Raw genomic sequence first — 21,402 nt, forward strand, 5'->3', positions numbered from 1 at the left:
TTAATTTAAAAGACTAAGTTGTCACATTGAGACCTCTCTCATCCTATTGTCAAGATAGGTAAGCAGTTGTTAGTTACCAAAAATTGGCAAGTTTTACTTTTTAAAGCAAGATATTATCTTTACCATCTTTAGACACATAATATACTCGCACATTTCCCAAACAACAATTCCCAAACATATACTGTAGATATTATTATAGTATTACACCCTCCCACTCCCACATCATATAATATCCCAATATCCCTCCTTTATTCTCTCTAGTCTAGGATTGGTCAGCAGCCAGCTGTGATATTATCATTATCATATCATATATATGTATGTACTGATCGATATATAAACAGTACTCTTATTGCTTCTCTCAAAAAAATATCTCCATTTTAATTTTCTTACCCAAAAAGAGGTAACCCACCCATTTCCTTATTTAACTATAAAATCTTCATCATCATCATGATGTATATATGTATATACTTTAATTTCTCATCTAGCTTTATTGCTAATGGCGTTTCTAATTTTTGTTTTATTTTTCTGGGTTAGATTAGATTAGATTAGATTTAATAGATCGATAGATATGAATTTCATATATATCTAGCAGCTAAAATCTCTTCTGATAGCATTTAATTGTCATGTGATTTATAAAGTTGTATGCCTGAAGCTAATTAACACTTTATTACGTTTTGTAAACATTTAGTCTATGATGGATAAGGTTGCTTTATTATCTGTGAGTTAGATCTAAAAGATTAAGTGATCATTTAAAAAAAAAAAAATTTATTTAGAAGTTTTAGTTTTATAAATAAATTGTGTGTTTTTGGTTTGGTAGAAGTGATTTTAATGGCGAGAGAGAAGATAAAGATAAAGAAAATCGATAATAAAACATCAAGACAAGTGACATTTTCGAAAAGAAGAAGAGGGCTTCTGAAAAAAGCCCAAGAACTCACGGTTCTTTGCGATGCCGATGTTGCACTCATCATCTTCTCCGCCACAGGAAAACTCTTTGAGTTTGCAAGTCCTAGGTATTACTTTAATTTCTATTTTTGGAAATATATTAATATGAACTGAACTCACTCTATATGTATATTGGCAACCTAAGCAATCAACACTTACTTAAAAAGACTGAGAAGATATCGAATTTGTATTGTTAATGATACACCGAACAACCCAACTTGTAATTAATTAAGCCTCGCATTTACACAAAGTCACAAACCAAAAACAAATAAACAAAAAAAGATTGTCTCGGCTCCTCCATCCTCGCGTTTTTAAATTCCCGTCTTCACACCGACACTCATCAATAGATGCAGTACGTCAGGCGCCTCCATTACAATGACGGTAACGTTATTGATTGATATAATTTGGGGAAATATGTGGCCGGCCTAGCTTGGAAAGAAAACTTTGAAGGTTTTCATTTTGAATTGATGGTGTCTAATCTTTTCATTGCAGCAGCTAACCATAATTTAGGTGTTGGAGGATAGTTATCATTTAGGTTTGCTCTAATACCATGTTAAACTAAAATACTTAATACTCATTGATCCAATAATTATGTTAGACATAATATAAATACATGACAAAATGTGGATGGGCTAACCGCACTATAATAAATAAACCGCTAACAAAACCATAACCATCTAAGTAGTTTCTTCGGTTTTATTAAAGTTGTACAAGAAAACATTGTAGGTTGTGTATCGTCCATCTTGTTTCGTTTGGATGGTGCCTTATTTTTCTCGTGTAGGTTTTCATAGGTTAGTTTTGTGTTCTGGACCTTCTGGTTGTTTTTTTGGTACCGTGTTCTTGTGTTTCTCATTTCGTCTGTAGTTTTGTTGAGCTCGTTCGCTGCCCTTGGTTTGTATGCTTTCTAGGGGTTGTTCATTTTTGATGAAACTTGCCTTTAGTTATATAAGTTTTTAGTTTTATCCACACAAAAAAAGTAGTTATCACATTTTATTCATTGTGGACTTAAGGTATATATATGTGTGTGTGTTTTTTTAATTGAAGCATGCAGGAAATGCTAGGAAAGTACAAGCACCATTCCAATAATAATCTGCAGGATGATGTAAATGAACCTTGTCTCGATTTGCAGGTCGTTTGATTTTGATTCTCATAATCTTATCTATATATAAATATGTTATGTTATGTTATACTAGTATATGTTACTAGTTCAAATAATAGATACGCTACACTTTGTTTAAGCACAAAAATCAGTATGCTATTTCAAACCTGATACCGTGAATGGAGGAAATATGTCCTATATGTGTATATGAATCATGCTATATATATATATATATATATATATATATATATATATATATATATATATATATATATATATATGGGTAGGATCAATGGGGAAGTAACCAATCGGGGGAAGCAAAAAATTTTTTTTTTTTTTCGTTTTTTTTTGGATTTTTTTTTCCGGCATCAAGATCACACGAAAATATGAACATTTAGAAGAGACACTTCGTGATGAATGTTATTATTTAGGCGGGAAAACGATCGACAAAAATAACATTCAAGATAATATTGTTCGTGAAGAATATGAACGTTTTTTTCTTCATGTTTTGTGAAGTAAAATTTAGCCCGATTTAGAGTTTAGGGTTTAGGGTTTAGGGTTTAGGGTTTGGTGTTTTGGGTTTATTCCATAAACCCAAAACACCAAACCCTAAACCCTAAACCCTAAACCCTAAACTCTAAACCGTTCGTGTTAAAAACTCAATCTAAATCCTAAATCTAAACCCTAAATCTAAACCCTAAATCTAAACCCTAAACCCTAAATTTCTAAACCCTAATATCTAAACCCTATAAACCCTAATATCTAAACCCCAATAGCTAAAACCTCAACATACGCTCGAAAAACACGATAATTGTTATATATTACTTCTTCGAGCGTTTTCTCGCCAAAATAAAAACAATTATCACAAAGTGTCTCTACTAAATGTTCATATTTTCATCCCATCTATAATGTTCGTGAACAAAGTTTTTTCAAAAAACGAAAAGAAAAAAAAAAGTTTTTGCTTCCCCCCGCTTCCCCCTTATTGGTTACTTCCCTCTTGATTCTACCAATATATATATATATATATATATATATATATATATATATATATATATATATATATATATATATATCAGCACAAGCATGCATCTATCTCCCATCAAACTGAAACATATCTTATTTATGATCAGCACTTAATAATTTAAATTTATTATGTACATATATATATAGCTTGTCGAAGACGATGAAGTTAGACTACCAAAAGAGATCAGCGAAAAGGATCGTGAAATGAGGTACTGTGTATTAATTAGAATCATCATCTCTAACCATATATATATTAGTAACTCTCTAATTAAAATCTTATTAGTGTCTAAACAATAATTAACTTTTAGTTTTACATATAATTAAGCAGGCAATTACAAGGCCATGACCTTCAGGGGTTGACCATAGATGAACTTGAAAATCTGGAGTCCTTACTTCATGGAGGCCTATCTCGCGTGCTTCAAACCAAAGTACGGAGATAAAGCATATAATATAATATTAATATATAATGTATAACACTTACATTCGTATTTAAAACAACAATTTTTGATATAGCTCAATATTTATTATTTGTTTTAGGATGAAAAGTTTGGAAATGAGATATCATATCTTCAAGAGAAGGTTAGAGTTCTTTATATATTTTGATTATATATGTCTAAGTCTATTTAGTGTTTTTTTATATATAGAACAACCTCTATTGTTGATTGATCCAAATGAATTCTGTCCTAGCGGTATCAAGGAACTCATTAATTTTGAGGTTGTGAGTCCGAGTCCGTCGTGAACAAAAAGAGAAAAAGTGTGTGTTTTTTGTTCCCACGAAAAACAACCTCTACTGTTTAAGCTTATAACTTCACGGTTATCGATTTGTTGCCTGTAAAAAATTTAGGGTTAATTTTGTACGTTAACATCAACCATAATGGCTGTCAATAAGAAATCTTCGTTTAGGTATCATATACAAGCAATTTGGGCATGCAATTTTAACTAATTTATAGAGAAATTGTGTTGTTAAATTAGTTAAACGTAACGTTTCTTCTTACACTTTTGTTTAATCTTCTTATAATCATCCAGGGTGCTAAGTTGATGGAAGAGAACAAGCTACTCAAACAACAAGCAAGTATCTAACTCAGTTATCACCTACTATTGTTTACCTGCATACGCATTCGTAATTAACGTTTTGCCTTCTTTTTATGTATATCATATACATACAGATGATGATGATTTCAAACGGAAAGCAGCTACAAACAATGCCTGTTGAAGTCGATGATTTGATGAATACCCATGAAGAAGCAGGTCAATCATCCGAATCTGTAACTACTAATATGTACAGTTGCAACAGCGGTCCGCCCACTGAGGACGATGGCTCAGACACTTCACTAAAACTAGGGTGAGCTTAGTGCATTGCACTCTTCTAGTTGATTATGAGTTAATATCCGGAAAATCACCTAAATGTAAAAAAAAGAAAAAAAAGAAAATGATATTCAGGTGATTTCTCATTAATATGGCACCAATAAGTCTTCAGTTGTTATTCTTTTTCTAAAAAAAATGAAAAAAACTTTTTTTCGTATGAAGTTCTGTTTTCATTTGCGTGTGTTTGGAGAGGGATGTCGAATTCCATGTCTTTTAGATATAGACCAATTTTCAGTTTAAGTTGCAAAAAAACAACAATTTTACTTACTAAATTGAATTAAAAGTTGTACAAAAACAGGTCATTAAGTGAAAAGTACACTAAATACTTGTAAAGATGCAAAAAGAAACACAATGTTTGCAGAAAAGAACAAACAAAAGACTATAATTTGGAGTGTTTTTGCTTCATTGATTTATGTTAACCAAGTGATGTGTTTACTTACATGTGGAACTTTTATCCTTATGATCTTGATTGTAAGCTGACAATATATTTAATATGTAAGCATACACAAAATACACAACTGAACACAATATATACAATTTGGTCAACCCTTGAGTAGTTGAGTGTCTGATATTTACTGTTAATTCAATTAGTGCACTGTTCATGTGTTGTATCTGTAAACTTAGTGGAACTCGTTATAAAAGTGTTACTTCTGTTTGGGTTAATTTGTCTATATTTGGTGCAGTTGTAGTTTTTCACTAGTCTTTTTTAAATAAATGGTACATGTGTGTATGAGTTAACACTTAACAGAATAACTCATTTTATGATGTATCACAGGTTACCATTCAACTAATATCAGACAGGACTAGGACAGATGTTTTCAAGAGATGAAAATATGTTGAAATGATATTGGTTCGAGGCTTCGATTATGCTCCCACTTGTTGGTGAGTTATCTTTTTATCATTATTATTCCAATAAGTTGTTGAATTAAGTTTGTTGCCAGATTGTTTAATTTCAACTTATGATTATGCCCCGACATCGATCACCATGTCAATGTAGTTATGTTTATTGCTTTTATATAACGAACATATTCAAAAAACACTTGAATCGTGAGATATATATGTAATATATTTTGATTAAAATTGAAACTATATATTGTAATGTTCAATGTAACTCGCTGTAAGACAGGTTTATCATTGTTTCAGATTCTTGATACTTTGATTCTATTAAATATATGTAATATGTAATTGCTGCCAAAAGTGGATTCTGGTCGATATATATCATTATCCAAGCGAAAGATGTGATCTTGACGACAATGACAATAACCAGTCTCACAAATGTGAGGGATAACATTTGGATAACTGCAAAATATGCGATCTAAACTACGTAACAGAATGTCAGAACCATGTAACAGAACTACTCAAATAGAACAGTGTTTCAAAGATCTGATGATCATATGTACGAGAATTCGAGAACAATGTTTCACGAACACAATTCTGATATCAGAAGCGGCAAGTGTTAATGACAAAAGGGAAATATGTGTTTGCTGTTCCAAAAGAAAATGTAGAGTTAGATCACAAATCAACTGTTAACAATACAAAGATGTATCGCAGACGCAGTTATAAGTAGTAATAAAAATATAATATAACCAACCCCACAACAAAAACTAAAAAATCTCAAAACAACAGCTTTCTGGTGCATATTAGTATATACGAATAATTGCACATGAAGAAAAAATGGTAAGATAAGAGGAATGACTCCTTTTTGGTAATGTATACGATTATCCAGATCTTACATTTTTAGAGCTCGTATACGCAGGATGTCGTACTCGTGAAGAAAAGATTGAGTTCTAATTGCAGTCTAACAAACATGGATAGGAATAAATGATTACTACGACCGTCGCCGCAGAACCAACTATTTCAACTCTGTCACTAAACTACACAACAATGCGCAAATTACAAACCATTCAACTGAAAATATTTGAGACGCCATAGTTAAAAACGAACAAACACCGATAATGATATTCAACTACTAGCATGAAACCCAAAATCCACCCATAATAATAATAATAATTTACTACATAATAACTTAAGAATTCCAAATTTACTAATAGAATCAAGGGCTTCTATTTATACAACACCAAAATGAAAGACTACATACCAGCCCTAATTTTCCTGATTCAACTGGGGCCATTTCTTCAATCTGGTCAGGACACCCAGTAAAACATGACCAAATCCAATCCAATTTGGTTACCTAAAACTCGAAAACTTATCTAAAGCGGATTCTTCCTCGGCCTACCTCTTTTTCTAGGAACCGTTGCTCCAGCAGTTGGAGTAAAAATCGGAGTTGGAGTCTGCTTTTGCTGCACACTCGGTTGCGGAACAGGTTCACTCGGTTGCGGAACAGGTTCACTCGGTTGCACAACAGGTTCACTCGGTTGCACAACAGGTTGTTTCGTCCGCATAACCGGTTGTGGCGGTGCGTAAGCAAATCCCGTCTCACCAGGTTTCGCTAACGGAACGCTACTACCATCGGGCAATGAATCAACTGAAGGCCACGCTTTAACATCAGTCGGAAACATTGGCGGCATCCAGTTCGGTATACTTAACGTTTTCGCCTTATCCGAATTCTCCATCGCAAATCCCATCGGAAAATAACCCCAACAACAATAATAAGCTTCTTTCCCTGTAATAAACGGCGGCAACGATTCGGAAGGTATCGGAACCGCCTCAAACGCTCGTTTGCATTTCATACATCTCAAACAACATCCTTCAAATTTATTAGGATACTCATATAAATTATAACAATACGGACACGTAGTCCATATCGTTTTGTTCTGATTCTGCGTCACTGACTCAGATACATTCCGCCTCACAGGTATCTTCTCTCTAACGAGATCTACTTTCGTAAACGGAAACAATTCATTATCGTAGGCACGTTTTCGATTACTATCGGATAAAACCGCCCACGCGTCGGAAACTAGCTTAAACGCAGCGTCCGCGAACGGAACCTTGTTCTTATCAGGATGTAATAATAAAGCTAAACGACGATATTGTTTTTTGATTAAATCATCATCGTTACGATGAGTATTGGAATCAATTTGAAGAATAGCATACCAGTTGAGTTTATCCTTGACTCGTTTATCAGATGCGATGAGAACATCAACAACGGCTAAGATCTGATCTACACCGTCGAGTAAAGGTTCGGTTTCTTGAGCTAAAAGTGTGAAATCACGACAGCCGTTTAGATCTTTGGATCTTAAAAGCTTTTCTGCAATTCCGAGTAATCGTTCGGCTTCTGCTCTGCTTGTTGATTGCATTTTGGGGGTGAAATTAGGGTTTGTATGAAGAACCAGGGTCGGGGAGAGTGGGGCGTTTAATTTGTTTTTTATATTATTAATTTTACTAATAATTTTATTTTTCTAGTGGGTGAAATGGAACAAAAATACCAAGGAATTACTCGTGAGTCTCGAATTAATAGTTGTTTTTGTTGTTGTCTAAAATTAATATTGGTCGGAGGTTTACTCGAAAGCAATTTCTCTATCTGTCGAATAAGAAAAGAGATGACTTTCTCTACTTTTGAGAGTGTTTTCACTCTGGGTGAAGAAATGATTTGTCTTTATTTCGAATAAGGGAAGGATTGTCTACATCTCACCTCCCCATACACCATCTATGTGGTGGTATTGAGTTTTGTATTTCTTGTTGTTGTTGTCTCGAATTAATAGTTGATTATTTATCTTTTTTTTTTCCTCTCAAATTACTTGTTAATTATTTATTTTTTTTAAATAAATAAAAATGAATTTGTTTTTTGAAGAGCTAGAAGAAAATTTTAAAGGTAAAACTTTAACATAAATAAACAAATAGAGGTAAAACTTTTAACACAAATTAATATACAATGTAATAATGATATTTTTATGATATGTTTTTTTTTTTTTTTTGTCAACTAATTTAAAATAAAAGAAGTTGTATGTTACAATATTTTTATTAAAATCCTAAGTATTAAACGTAAGTGTAAAAACATTTAAGTCTACTAGTTTATAATCTATTTGAAATATTTATAAACAATGACACGTAAATAGGGTTGTAAATGAGTCAAATTACTCGTATGTTATTTCATACTTGATTGGTTACAAAATTCGTATAAGAACAAACACAACCAAACCATCAAACTGAGTTCTCCTTTTTAAACTAAACTTATGAGCTAAATTTATTACTTTATTCTGAGGTTGGACGATGAGGCTAATATAGCGCAACTCCTGATGATTTGAGACGACCGATGTTGTGATTTTCAACGGTCTTTAGTGTTCTTCTGATGACCCGTTGTGTTTCTTCGAAGAAATATTGATCTGATAGGTACTACAAAATCTAACTGTAGGCTTAATCATTTGGTTTGCTGACCATGTTCATGGAGGAACTCTTTGTAAACAAAAAAGACCGTTGCCCTCGAGTTAGGAGCACTAATGTAATTTAATTTACTAGTGTTATATGACTAATTAATTCTTCTACTTATATGGCCCTCCTACAAATATTTTGCAAACAATTATAATAGAACTTTATCATATCTCTAACTATTTTTTCAATGAATCATCGTCAGATAACACGCTTACTTGGTCTTTAAATTTTATAATAAATACAATTCTTGTATTGTTAGTCTAGTGGTAAAATGGTACATACCTCTTTGCTATAGGTCGGAAGTTCAATTCCCTTGGCTGGCAACATTGCATACAAGGATACCTCTTGATCTTGGATTTCACCCAATATCGTCTTTTGCTCATTGCGTTGCGGGGGCAGCGGGGAAAGAGTTTTACCAGTCATGTCCTCAGATTGATTTAGGTATCCTCCAAGGCAGCAGTTGAGGGCGGGTTATGCAACTGCGGGAGATGATCGCGTGAGTGGTTTAGTCCCCTAGTTGATCCCAAATTGTTGTTTGAAAAAATAAGAAGAAGCACAAATATAAATGGGAGTTTCTAATGATACAAAGAAAAAGTTATCGGTGAATTTCAAGGGTTCCAACAATGATCATGTTAACTTTGTTCACCCCGTCCCGTCGATGGTCACGTTGTGTTTGGTATAGCTTGTTTGCGAATTCATATGTTTATTGTGATGGTTGACTAGGCTAATTTTTTTTATTCTTATTTTATCGATTTGTACGTATCTTCGGATTCATTATACCATTTTTTTTTTAAATTTGTTTTTTTAGATTAATAAATTTATACTCGTATTTCTTTTTGGGGATGATTCTCACACACACTTTTTTGATCCTCACATATCAATTTAAAGAAATGGAGTATTATTAGAAGAGTAAAAGGTTAAAATAGGTGTGTGAGGATTAAAAAAAGAGTGTGTGAGAATCACCCCCTTTCTTTTTCTCTTTTAATATTCGAACCCACCTGCGCTCCTTTTTCCTAGCTGTTCTCGTCAGTCGTCATCATCATTTTATTCTTCTTCGCCCGTAAGTCAAATTTCATTACTTTCTTATATGCCTTTTAAAATTAATTAATACTTCGTATCATTTAATAAATTAGGGCAGATTTTGCGTGTTTCATGAATCTATTCATGAAAATTGTTTGATTCGAACACAAATGCTGGCCAAAATGAGCTAAAAACCCTAATTAGTTTAGTATCAGGTAATGCGAGTCTGTTACGTAAAAATTTTGTATGCTTAAATAAGCTTTTATGAAATTTACATTATAGGGCTTAAATGAGGTTTTAAATCCTCATTAAAGTTTCATGAATTTTTTGAGAAGTTAACTTTTCAACTTCTTATTATCCTATTTGTTATCTTGATAAATACACTTTTGTTTATGGAAACTTATTGAATTATTACAACAATATTAAGCTCGGACTTGAGAAGAGTTAGGGTGATTTATAATTCTATATAACATTGCTTGACACAAATGGTACGATTTGCAGTTTTTTTTTTTTTTATGTCTAAGTCGAAAATATTGTTCAATTCATTCTATAAGTAGACATAATGACCGTCTACTTAAACTCATATTTAAACATGATTAATTAATTGATTGAAATTATTTAAAGCCTTGCGAAAATGGGAGGTGTAACAGACGAAACCAATGATAGTGTGTTTGAGAAGGAAACTGTAAATGGTCAATCAAGCACGGATGTTGTCTTTGGGGAGATACTATGGGTGAAGCTACGTGAAGCTTCATGGTGGCCTGCACAGGTTTGTGAAATTGTAAAATGCATGCTTGATGTTGATAATCGTTTATTTGACTTTAAAGGTCGAAACATGTTTTCTTCTTGTTTCAGATCGTCGATGAGAATTCAGTACCTTCAGCTAGTAAACCTAGCAGTAAAGGATCAAGCAGCGATGTTCTTGTTCGGTTGTATGGAAGTTGTATATTGTGAGTCACCCTGCTTTATATGTTATCCGCTTTTCGTTTTCTTATTTTGCATTTTGGATTAATGTGACTTGTTTCTTTGTATTTAAAGCAAGTATGTAGACGCTCATGGTTATCGTGCTGAGTTTGAGAAAGTAAGTAAACATCTTATGGGCCTTTACTGTTTGACTTCTGGTTGAATTGATGCGTGTGAGTAACTTGTTAAATTCCATGGGACGTGCAGATCCAAAAAGAAAACAATTTCAGTTACAATGACATTATGAAGAAATCACTAGAGCAGGTATTCTTTTATTCTAGTACTTTGGTCTTTTTAAGACTTTGTGTACTTGGATACTTTGCTCATATTTGGATGTGGTATAGGATCTTCCTAGCTTAAATTCTAGCAAATTAAAGAAGCGACAGCAGTCTAAATCGAAATCCAGAGGTTAGACTTTCACCAAGTACCCAAATCTATTAACTGTTAAGTATCCTTATATATCTTTTATCAGTTTTATGTCTATACTCTATGGTACGAAAACAGTACTCTAATAATATATACCGGCCCTTCACATCTTCCAAATCGTTTTTCACGTGTAAGACGTTGAGGCAGCTCTGCAGCTACGCTCTTGGTAAAATTGTTAACTCGAATGCATAGCTAAGAAAATTTAACTCATTTAATGTGTATATATGAGCTGATACATATTCTCATTTGTATAGGACATATTAATGAATTAACTGTTAATAAGCAACATATGCATCTTATACTTGAGTTGCGTATTCTTACAGTAATATAACCCATGTGTCATATATAGTAGTTGATGCCAATTTGAAAACCATATATACTGAAATTTACAAGAAACTGCGCATTTTGAGTTTAAGACATTTACAGTTAACATTTCTATCCGAAATGATAATCCAAAGTTGAGATGATCTGTACTCCATATGAAACTGCACTCAACAGTATCTGTAGTGGAGGATGTACTGATGACGTGTTTTACATATCTTGCAGGATCAAAGGATGTATCAGATAAGTTCCAGGTAATTGATTTTAATCAGCTAATGATTCTGATTTTGATGCACCATGGTCAACTTGTAGTCTAATTTTCTAAATTTAATTTTATTTGGCAATGAAAACTTATGTGATGTAATTATTCTCATCCATGCACAACTATGTTTCCAGACAACGATTTTAAGCAAAAAGCAGAAGCAAGCAAAAGCCGATTCCGATACTCAAACTCCAGAGATGGTCCACCATGGCACTGAGTCATCTACTCCAAACAAAGTGAGTGACTTCTCTTGCGTATTTCTTTTGGTAAATCTGGCTCAGTTTTGTATGAGTTGGTCGATTTGGGTTTTGTCTTATCTGTTATGGGTCAAAGAGTAAAATATAAGATGAAAATATTCTTCGTAGTTGCTTATAGTAGAATTGGGTCAATTGAGTCAAATGTTGCCCGTAGTATATTTTAATTTCATTTAAATTTTACTACATATCAGTTGATCAACATATCAAATCACTATTGAAACTAATTTTGCTTCTGTAATCATATTTGACATTCTAATAATTTCAGATTTTTAGAGCATGTTTTATAACCTTACCAAACTAGTTTAGTGATATCATCACGGTCTAAAGTTCAAAACCTTACAACCTACATATATTGTGGTGGCTAGGGAAAAGGATTAGAAATGGTCATGAGATAACCAAGTTAAGCTGCGTACATCTGAGTAAAATTATTTCCTTCACCGGGTAGCATGAAAAGGGAAAACCTTACAAAAAATAACATGAATTATAAATTATATAACAAATGTTATGGATTAACCCAACTGACCTGCTCATTTTTCCACTCTTAATCTAATCTTCCAAACCATTTCAAGATAGTCTAGTGGTTTAGCCAAGATTTCCTCACAAGATCACACGCTCAAACCTTACTAGTAAAATATCCCGGGGTGGCCAGTCGGTTTGACCGTGTATATCTGAGTAAAATACTCTTCTTCTACGGGTAGTTGAACATGAAAAGTTTATCCGTTTACCAGTTTTACTCTAATCTTCTAAATCATCCGGTCTCTTCTCATAATCGCCTCTTATGATATGAATCTGGAGTTGGATATTATCAAGGTACCATAGAGTTAATACATAAATATCTTAGGTATTACAACATTTATTTTTCGAATGCACGCACAAGTCTTCAAAAAACTCAAACTCGTAACTTATAGTGGGTATCCTGAATAGATAAAAATAAAATGTATCAAGGCTTAATGGCTTATGGTATGCAGTTATATATATAGATGCTTGATTATAGAGAGTGTATAGTGGCTCTAAATACCGTGTTCTTTTTGAATTCTCTGCAGGCAACTTCGAGAACTCAAGAATTGAATTCTCGTCGAATGAATATGATGCAAGTTCTCGGTCTAGTTGCTCCGTCAAGGTCACCCTTCCCTTGTAGCCCAACTTTTTTGAAATAACTTATCATCTAGGATTGGTCCAAGTCCAGTTGATAACTAACAATGATAATGATAATTGTTAATAAATGATATCCGATTTAGAAGTCTAATAGATGGTCACATTTTCTAGGCGCGAGCTTCCGAGTCCCCCGTTTTTTTTTGTATTCTCTGTTGAGGGCGTTTTCCTTTGAAAAATGATCTTGTTTCTATATGAGTTTTCGTTATTTCACAAAAAAAAAAAAATAAAAAAATAATAATAATAATAATAATAATAATAATAATAATAATAATAATAATAGTAATAATAATAATAATAATAATAATAATAATAATAATAAAATAAAGATGGTAACATTTTGAAGATTAAGGATGCTGTTAGTCACAAAATGGGCCAATTTAAATTTATTTAAAGACGACAAATTGGAATATTCTGGGTAGGAACGATAATGCCCATTTTGTGTTAATTGGTCACTTGTTAAAGTCATTTTCAACTTGTTTCGATCAAGGAAATTTAATAAGCAAACAAATTCGCTTGAATCAAAATTAGAATAAGAAAATATCTATATATAATTTCACAAGTACCCAGTGTAAATAATTTTTCACGATATAGTTCATCTTTAAAACAATTAATTGGCTTAAAGAATAAACTTTAACAGTAATAATAACTTGTATAAATTATAATTTATTTTCTTAGATTAAATCTTTTAATATGTTAAAATTTGTACTCCAACATTCATTGCATATATGAGCTATTTGTTGTACAACAAAATGAGTGCTTGCTAGTAAGTTACCACAAAAGGAACCTGGCCACTCGTCATAAATCAAAAGGCACTTGCTAACTATTTCAAGTGCCTTTGGACTCTGTCAAGAACTTGAAGTTTTTTCATCGGTGGCAATAAATATAACATGATATTTGACTTTAATTTTAGAAAGACGAGTAACATACATATATTCAAAAGAAAAATTCAAATGCAATAACTTGAAAAGATAGATACAATATGCATACAAAGGATGAGGAACAATTATAGCAAATGGATAGAGATGTTGATATATGTTTTGGGTCCACAATTGTTCTAACCTTCAATATGTTGACAAATATTAAATAGTCAATAAATACGCTCCTTGCAACCCCATCCTATCCTTTTATTTTCATCCCTTGCAGTTGCATATGACAAAGATCAAGGATCAAAGTGACCTCTTCTATCCAGTCACAATGATCACATGCTTGCTGCTCCACCATACCACATCTATCCAAACATCTTCATGACAATTCTGACTCATAAAAGTAAAAAATGCCAAACGGATAAAGTTTTCCGTATTCATGATACTCTCCATGAGGGTGAGTATATTTACTAGAATATACGTGGTCTGATCGGGTTATAATGTGACCGTTTCAACTCTTTTCATGACACCAAAATATGTTGTGTAATAATGTAACGATGTGCTAGAAGCACACGAAAGTAAACTTTCTATAACAAGTTGAAAATCCTGTTAACTTCATAATATTTATATTTTATTGATTGACAATCTATACAATTGGTATTCTATTTGATACATATGATCTCATGTCGGCATCTCAACATTCATCTAATCATTATATTATCTCATTAGAAACGTTTGATGCTTCTTTATGCTTCTTGATGTTAGATGCATGAACCTTTAGTGTAATTGTAATTTAAACTTTTATTTTATTTAATGTTATTATTGTGTTTGTGAAATATATCGTAATCGTACAAGAGAATTTGTGTTTTGAAACGGGTCATTTTTAAGGCTAGTAAATGCAGATCTAATGTGCTAAAAAAACATGGTTGGATTTCCGGACGACATATTGTCCTAGAAAGTCGGTCCGAAAAAATTTAATAATAAATAATAATTTATTTATTATTAATTATCAAATATTTAATATTTTAATTATTATATTTTGCGGTGACATGTTGTCTTAAAAAGTCAAGTCACTCGGAAAAGATTTTAATAATATGTTTATTGTTACTCATCCGTCCCAAATTTATACGGAGTAGTATATTATTCCATTTTTGGATGTTCCAAATTAATTGTCCACTTTCATAAATGGATAAGAATAATGTGATAAAAATAGTTTGTGCCCCCTACTTTATTCATGTTGGACAAAAACATATGTAAAAAGTAAGTGGTAAGACTAGAAAGTCAATAAAAAAGTAAATGTGACAGATATTTTTTCCTTAAGATGTGTGTTTTTTGCCTGAGACAATAGATTTGGTACGGAGGGAGTAAGTATTAACATAATCAATATTTTATTGTTTTTCTTTTCGGATGACATGTCATCCCGAAAGTTCGTCCTTTATTGTCGAAGAAAAGTTAAAGTGGGGCCCACGTTCGTCCGAAAAAACTTTATGCTGTAGTGACCCGAACTTTTCCATGTTTATATATATTAAATGAAATTGTTATTTACATGATTAAGTATTTCCAACATATTAAGCAATCAAACTTGTTAAGACTTGATTAATTGAAATAGGTTTCATATAGACAATTGACCACCCAAGTTGACCGGTGATTCACGAATGTTAAAACTTGTAAAAACTATATGATGACATATATAGTTAACATGATATTATGATAAGTAAGTATCTCATTAGGTATTTTAACAATGAGTTATATACATAAAATTGAGTTTATTGAATTAAGAAACTCGAAACGATATATATAACGATTATCGTTATAACAACGTCTTACTAAATACATATGAATCATATTAAGATATTGATACACTATGTTTAATCATGATAAATGATAAGTAAACATGTCATTAAGTGTATTAACAATGAACTACATATGTAAAAACAAGACTACTAACCTAATGATTTCGAAACGAGACATATATGTAACGATTATCGTTGTAACAGCATTTAACTGTATATATATCATACTAAGATATATTAATATATCATAATATCATGATAATGTAGTGACCCGAACTTTTCCATGTTTATATATATTAATTGAGATTGATATTTACATGATTAAATGTTTCCAACATGTTAAGCAATCAAACTTGTTAAGACTTGATTAATTGAAATATGTTTCATATAGACAATTGACCACCCAAGTTGACCGGTGATTCACGAACGTTAAAACTTGTAAAAACTATATGATGACATATATATGGATATATATATAGTTAACATGATACTATGATAAGTAAACATATCATTAAGTATATTAACAATGAACTACATATGTAAAAACAAGACTACTAACTTAATGATTTTTAAACGAGACATATATGTAACGATTATCGTTGTAAAGACATTTAATGTATATATATCATATTAAGAGATATTCATACATGATAATATCATGATAATATAATAATTTAAAATCTCATTTGATATTATAAACATTGGGTTAACAACATTTAACAAGATCGTTAACCTAAAGGTTTCAAAACAACACTTACATGTAACGACTAACGATGACTTAACGACTCAGTTAAAATGTATATACATGTAGTGTTTTAATATGTATTTATACACTTTTGAAAGACTTCAATACACTTATCAAAATACTTCTACTTAACAAAAATGCTTACAATTACATCCTCGTTCAGTTTCATCAACAATTCTACTCGTATGCACTCGTATTCGTACTCGTACAATACACAGCTTTTAGATGTATGTACTATTGGTATATACACTCCAATGATCAGCTCTTAGCAGCCCATGTGAGTCACCTAACACATGTGGGAACCATCATTTGGCAACTAGCATGAAATATCTCATAAAATTACAAAAATATGAGTAATCATTCATGACTTATTTACATGAAAACAAAATTACATATCCTTTATATCTAATCCATACACCAACGACCAAAAACACCTACAAACACTTTCATTCTTCAATTTTCTTCATCTAATTGATCTCTCTCAAGTTCTATCTTCAAGTTCTAAGTGTTCTTCATATATTCTACAAGTTCTAGTTACATAAAATCAAGAATACTTTCAAGTTTGCTAGCTCACTTCCAATTTTGTAAGGTGATCATCCAACCTCAAGAAATCTTTGTTTATTACAGTAGGTTATCATTCTAATACAAGGTAATAATCATATTCAAACTTTGGTTCAATTTCTATAACTATAACAATCTTATTTCAAGTGATGATCTTACTTGAACTTGTTTTCGTGTCATGATTCTGCTTCAAGAACTTCGAGCCATCCAAGGATCCGTTGAAGCTAGATCCATTTTTCTCTTTTCCAGTAGGTTTATCCAAGGAACTTAAGGTAGTAATGATGTTCATAACATCATTCGATTCATACATATAAAGCTATCTCATTCGAAGGTTTAAACTTGTAATCACTAGAACATAGTTTAGTTAATTCTAAACTTGTTCGCAAACAAAAGTTAATCCTTCTAACTTGACTTTTAAAATCAACTAAACACATGTTCTATATCTATATGATATGCTAACTTAATGATTTAAAACCTGGAAACACGAAAAATACCGTAAAACCGGATTTACGCCGTCGTAGTAACACCGCGGGCTGTTTTGGGTTAGTTAATTAAAAACTATGATAAACTTTGATTTAAAAGTTGTTATTCTGAGAAAATGATTTTTATTATGAACATGAAACTATATCCAAAAATTATGGTTAAACTCAAAGTGGAAGTATGTTTTCTAAAATGGTCTTCTAGACGTAGTTCTTTCGACTGAAATGACTACCTTTACAAAAATGAATTGGAACTTATTTTTCTGACTATAAACCTATAATTTTTATGTTTAGATTCATAAAATAGAGTTCAATATGAAACCATAGCAATTTGATTCACTCAAAACGGATTTAAAATGAAGAAGTTATGGGTAAAACAAGATTGGATAATTTTTCTCATTTTAGCTACGTGAAAATTGGTAACAAATCTATTCCAACCATAACTTAATCAACTTGTATTGTATATTATGTAATCTTGAGATACCATAGACACGTATACAATGTTTTGACCTATCATGTCGACACATCTATATATATTTCGGAACAACCATAGACACTCTATATGTGAATGTTGGAGTTAGCTATACAGGGTTGAGGTTGATTCCAAAATATATATAGTTTGAGTTGTGATCAATACTGAGATACGTATACACTGAGTCGTGGATTGATTCAAGATAATATTTATCGATTTATTTCTGTACATCTAACTGTGGACAACTAGTTGTAGGTTACTAACGAGGACAGCTGACTTAATAAACTTAAAACATCAAAATATATTAAAAGTGTTGTAAATATATTTTGAACATACTTTGATATATATGTATATATTGTTATAGGTTCGTGAATCAACCAGTGGCCAAGTCTTACTTCCCGACGAAGTAAAAATCTGTGAAAGTGAGTTATAGTCCCACTTTTAAAATCTAATATTTTTGGGATGAGAATACATGCAGGTTTTATAAATGATTTACAAAATAGACACAAGTACGTGAAACTACATTCTATGGTTGAATTATCGAAATCGAATATGCCCCTTTTTATTAAGTCTGGTAATCTAAGAATTAGGGAACAGACACCCTAATTGACGCGAATCCTAAAGATAGATCTATTGGGCCTAACAAACCCCATCCAAAGTACCGGATGCTTTAGTACTTCGAAATTTATATCATATCCGAAGGGTGTCCCAGAATGATGGGGATATTCTTATATATGCATCTTGTTAATGTCGGTTACCAGGTGTTCACCATATGAATGATTTTTATCTCTATATATGGGATGTGTATTGAAATATGAAATCTTGTGGTCTATTACTATGATTTGATATATATAGGTTAAACCTATAACTCACCAACATTTTTTGTTGACGTTTTAAGCATGTTTATTCTCGAGTAATTATTAAGAGCTTCCGCTGTCGCATACTTAAATAAGGATGAGATTTGGAGTCCATGCTTGTATGATATTGTGTAAAAACTGCATTCAAGAAACTTATTTTGTTGTAACATATTTGTATTGTAAACCATTATGTAATGGTCGTGTGTAAACAGGATATTTTAGATTATCATTATTTGATAATCTAAGTAAAGCTTTTTAAAACTTTATTGATGAAATAAAGGTTATGGTTTGTTTTAAAATGAATGCAGTCTTTGAAAAACGTCTCATATAGAGGTCAAAACCTCGCAACGAAATCAATTAATATGGAACGTTTTTAATCAATAAGAACGGGACATTTCAGTTGGTATCCGAGCGTTGGTCTTAGAGAACCAGAATTTTGCATTAGTGTGTCTTATCGAGTTTGTTAGGATGCATTAGTGAGTCTGGACTTCGACCGTGTTTACTTGAAAAATGATTGCTTAACCAATTTTGTTGAAAACCATATATTTTTAACATGTAAATATTATGTGATATATTAATCTCTTAACGCGTTTGATATTATGTGATAGATGTCTACCTCTAGAACAAGTCCCATTGACTCACCTAATAATAATGAAGAGTCAAATGTAAATTGGAATGATTCGTGGACTGATTCACAAGTTCCCGAAGAGGAACCGGAAGAAGAGTCGGAACCGGAAGAAGAATCGGAACCGGATGAAGAAATAGAACCGGTGGGGGAAATAATAAAACGGTTAAGTAAAAGAAAATTCTCAACCAACCGACCAAGGTTAATTATGGTCAATGGTGTTTCCGCCAAGGAAGCAAAATATTGGGAGGATTACCAATTCTCCGATGAATCGGATTCCGACGAGAATTCCGATGATGTTATAGAAATTACCCCAACTGAATTTAAAAAGGCAAAAGAAAATAATAAGGGAAAGGGCATAAAAATAGAGAAATCTAATTCCAACCCCGATGAACTTTATATGTATCGTCAACCCCCGAAGTCCTTAAGTTGTAACAATGACCCAGGAACCTCTAAACCACCAGGTTTTTCTAAACCGTTGTGGAAAATAACAGCTAGTATTAGGGGAACATCATATATCCCTAGAAACTTGGCAAAACGAACCAAAACCGAAGAAGAAGAAACAAGCGAGTCGGAATAAGATAGTTGTATTCGTGTGGTGTAATATATGTAATATAGTGTGCTTATGCTTTATGATATATGTAAAAATTGCTTGTATTAATAAGTATTTTTTTTTTATGAATCTAACTCTTGTCTATTTTACAGTATAAAAACACAAAATGGATAAACAACCCAATATTTTAAGAGACCTACCCGGAGATATGATTGATGAAATCTTGTCTAGAGTCGGTCAGAATTCTTCGACACAACTATTTAAGGCGAGATCAGTTTGTAAGACATTCGAAGAACGTTCCAAGAATGTCTTGGTTTATAAAAGGCTTTCGTTCGAAAGATGGGGGATATCACATTGGGAAATCCATAAGTTACGATGTGTTTACTTTGACGCATATATTGCGGGGAACCCAAATGCTATTTTACGCAATGGGTTAAGAAATTATTTTGACTCAATATATCCGAATATTGGACTTCGTGATTTAGAAAAAGCGGCTAACATGCAACATAAAGAAGCATGTTATGCTTACGGATTAGTAATGTTCGCTTCTCACCAAAGTGAGAACAAGAACATCGGGCTACAACTATTAAACAAAACGTTCCCACAAGTGACGGAGTCGGTAATTGGGGTAAGAAATGAGGTTTTTAGATTGTTACGGGATTGTTGGACATTACGTAACCCTCGTCCCTTTAACGACATTACAACACGCTGTCTTATCAACGGCCATAACGGTTATGTTCCACAAGACCAAGGATGGGAAGTAGTCCTAGTAAAACCAGAATGCATGACTTGTTTCTGGACGTATGAATTACGTGTCTTTATTGCCTTTGCTGAACGACTTGTGTACTAGCAAGAATTATCTTCACAACTATCTTGTATCAAAGTTATTGTGTGCTATATTTCATGCTTTATGTAAAATAAGCGGTATTGTAAGTTTGTAAAATATTGTATAAAAGTTTGAACGCGAAATATTATTATAATCAGTTTTTCATATAGAATTGTAGTAGTTGAATTGTATATTAGCTACTAAGTATGAACTTAACGGGTAGGTACTACCCGAATTTAAACTTATAAAACGCTAATATGAAGAAAAAGCTTTTATAAATGAGTTCATATTATGCTACGAAATACTATTAACTACTCTTAATATTCTGTATGATTAACTTGTTCCATTTGATAAATTTGAAGGAAATGGCACCGACTACTCGACACACCGTGAATATGAATGAAGAGGAATTCCGTACTTTTATAGCTTCAAACATAGCCGCAGTACAGGCTGCGCTACATACCAA

The 21,402-nt window shown here is 32.2% G+C and overlaps 3 protein-coding genes across 4 annotated transcripts; 2 read left to right on the forward strand and 1 right to left on the reverse strand.

Annotated features, from left to right (window-relative positions):
• Positions 1–250: 250 nt before the first annotated feature.
• On the forward strand, positions 251–5,564 carry LOC139865756 (MADS-box protein AGL24-like). 2 transcript variants are annotated; one of them, XM_071853855.1, is made up of 9 exons: positions 251–400; positions 818–1,010; positions 1,987–2,071; positions 3,212–3,273; positions 3,393–3,492; positions 3,602–3,643; positions 4,091–4,132; positions 4,231–4,406; positions 5,205–5,564. In XM_071853855.1, the coding sequence occupies exons 2-9, from the start codon at positions 829–831 to the stop codon at positions 5,218–5,220; spliced, it is 705 nt and encodes a 234-aa protein (XP_071709956.1). In that variant the 5' UTR covers positions 251–400; positions 818–828; the 3' UTR covers positions 5,221–5,564. The 2 variants fall into 2 exon arrangements, with proteins under 2 accessions (XP_071709956.1, XP_071709957.1); XM_071853856.1 differs by having other exon boundaries at positions 344–400; positions 821–1,010.
• An 865-nt stretch (positions 5,565–6,429) lies between these two features.
• LOC139866832 (uncharacterized) lies at positions 6,430–7,765 on the reverse strand. Its single transcript, XM_071855124.1, has one exon. The coding sequence runs from the start codon at positions 7,684–7,686 to the stop codon at positions 6,640–6,642; it is 1,047 nt and encodes a 348-aa protein (XP_071711225.1). The 5' UTR covers positions 7,687–7,765; the 3' UTR covers positions 6,430–6,639.
• A 1,979-nt stretch (positions 7,766–9,744) lies between these two features.
• LOC139869385 (uncharacterized) lies at positions 9,745–13,298 on the forward strand. The gene is made up of 9 exons (XM_071857703.1): positions 9,745–9,818; positions 10,403–10,547; positions 10,634–10,728; positions 10,817–10,859; positions 10,949–11,005; positions 11,086–11,149; positions 11,714–11,742; positions 11,885–11,986; positions 13,051–13,298. The coding sequence occupies exons 2-9, from the start codon at positions 10,413–10,415 to the stop codon at positions 13,162–13,164; spliced, it is 639 nt and encodes a 212-aa protein (XP_071713804.1). The 5' UTR covers positions 9,745–9,818; positions 10,403–10,412; the 3' UTR covers positions 13,165–13,298.
• Positions 13,299–21,402: the final 8,104 nt, after the last annotated feature.

This window comes from Rutidosis leptorrhynchoides, chromosome 9 (assembly GCF_046630445.1).
Source record: "Rutidosis leptorrhynchoides isolate AG116_Rl617_1_P2 chromosome 9, CSIRO_AGI_Rlap_v1, whole genome shotgun sequence".
Lineage (NCBI taxonomy): Eukaryota > Viridiplantae > Streptophyta > Magnoliopsida > Asterales > Asteraceae > Rutidosis > Rutidosis leptorrhynchoides.

Excerpts from the sequence above, each read along its gene's own strand:
- LOC139869385 (XM_071857703.1), top strand. The coding sequence starts at position 10,413 with ATGGGAGGTGTAACAGACGAAACCAATGATAGTGTGTTTGAGAAGGAA. Across the intron at positions 10,548-10,633 it reads CTTCATGGTGGCCTGCACAG|ATCGTCGATGAGAATTCAGT; the intron begins GTTTGTGAAATT and ends TTCTTGTTTCAG. Across the intron at positions 11,006-11,085 it reads TGAAGAAATCACTAGAGCAG|GATCTTCCTAGCTTAAATTC; the intron begins GTATTCTTTTAT and ends GATGTGGTATAG.
- LOC139866832 (XM_071855124.1), bottom strand. The coding sequence starts at position 7,686 with ATGCAATCAACAAGCAGAGCAGAAGCCGAACGATTACTCGGAATTGCA.
- LOC139865756 (XM_071853855.1), top strand. The coding sequence starts at position 829 with ATGGCGAGAGAGAAGATAAAGATAAAGAAAATCGATAATAAAACATCA. Across the intron at positions 2,072-3,211 it reads AACCTTGTCTCGATTTGCAG|CTTGTCGAAGACGATGAAGT; the intron begins GTCGTTTGATTT and ends ATATATATATAG. Across the intron at positions 3,493-3,601 it reads CTCGCGTGCTTCAAACCAAA|GATGAAAAGTTTGGAAATGA; the intron begins GTACGGAGATAA and ends TATTTGTTTTAG.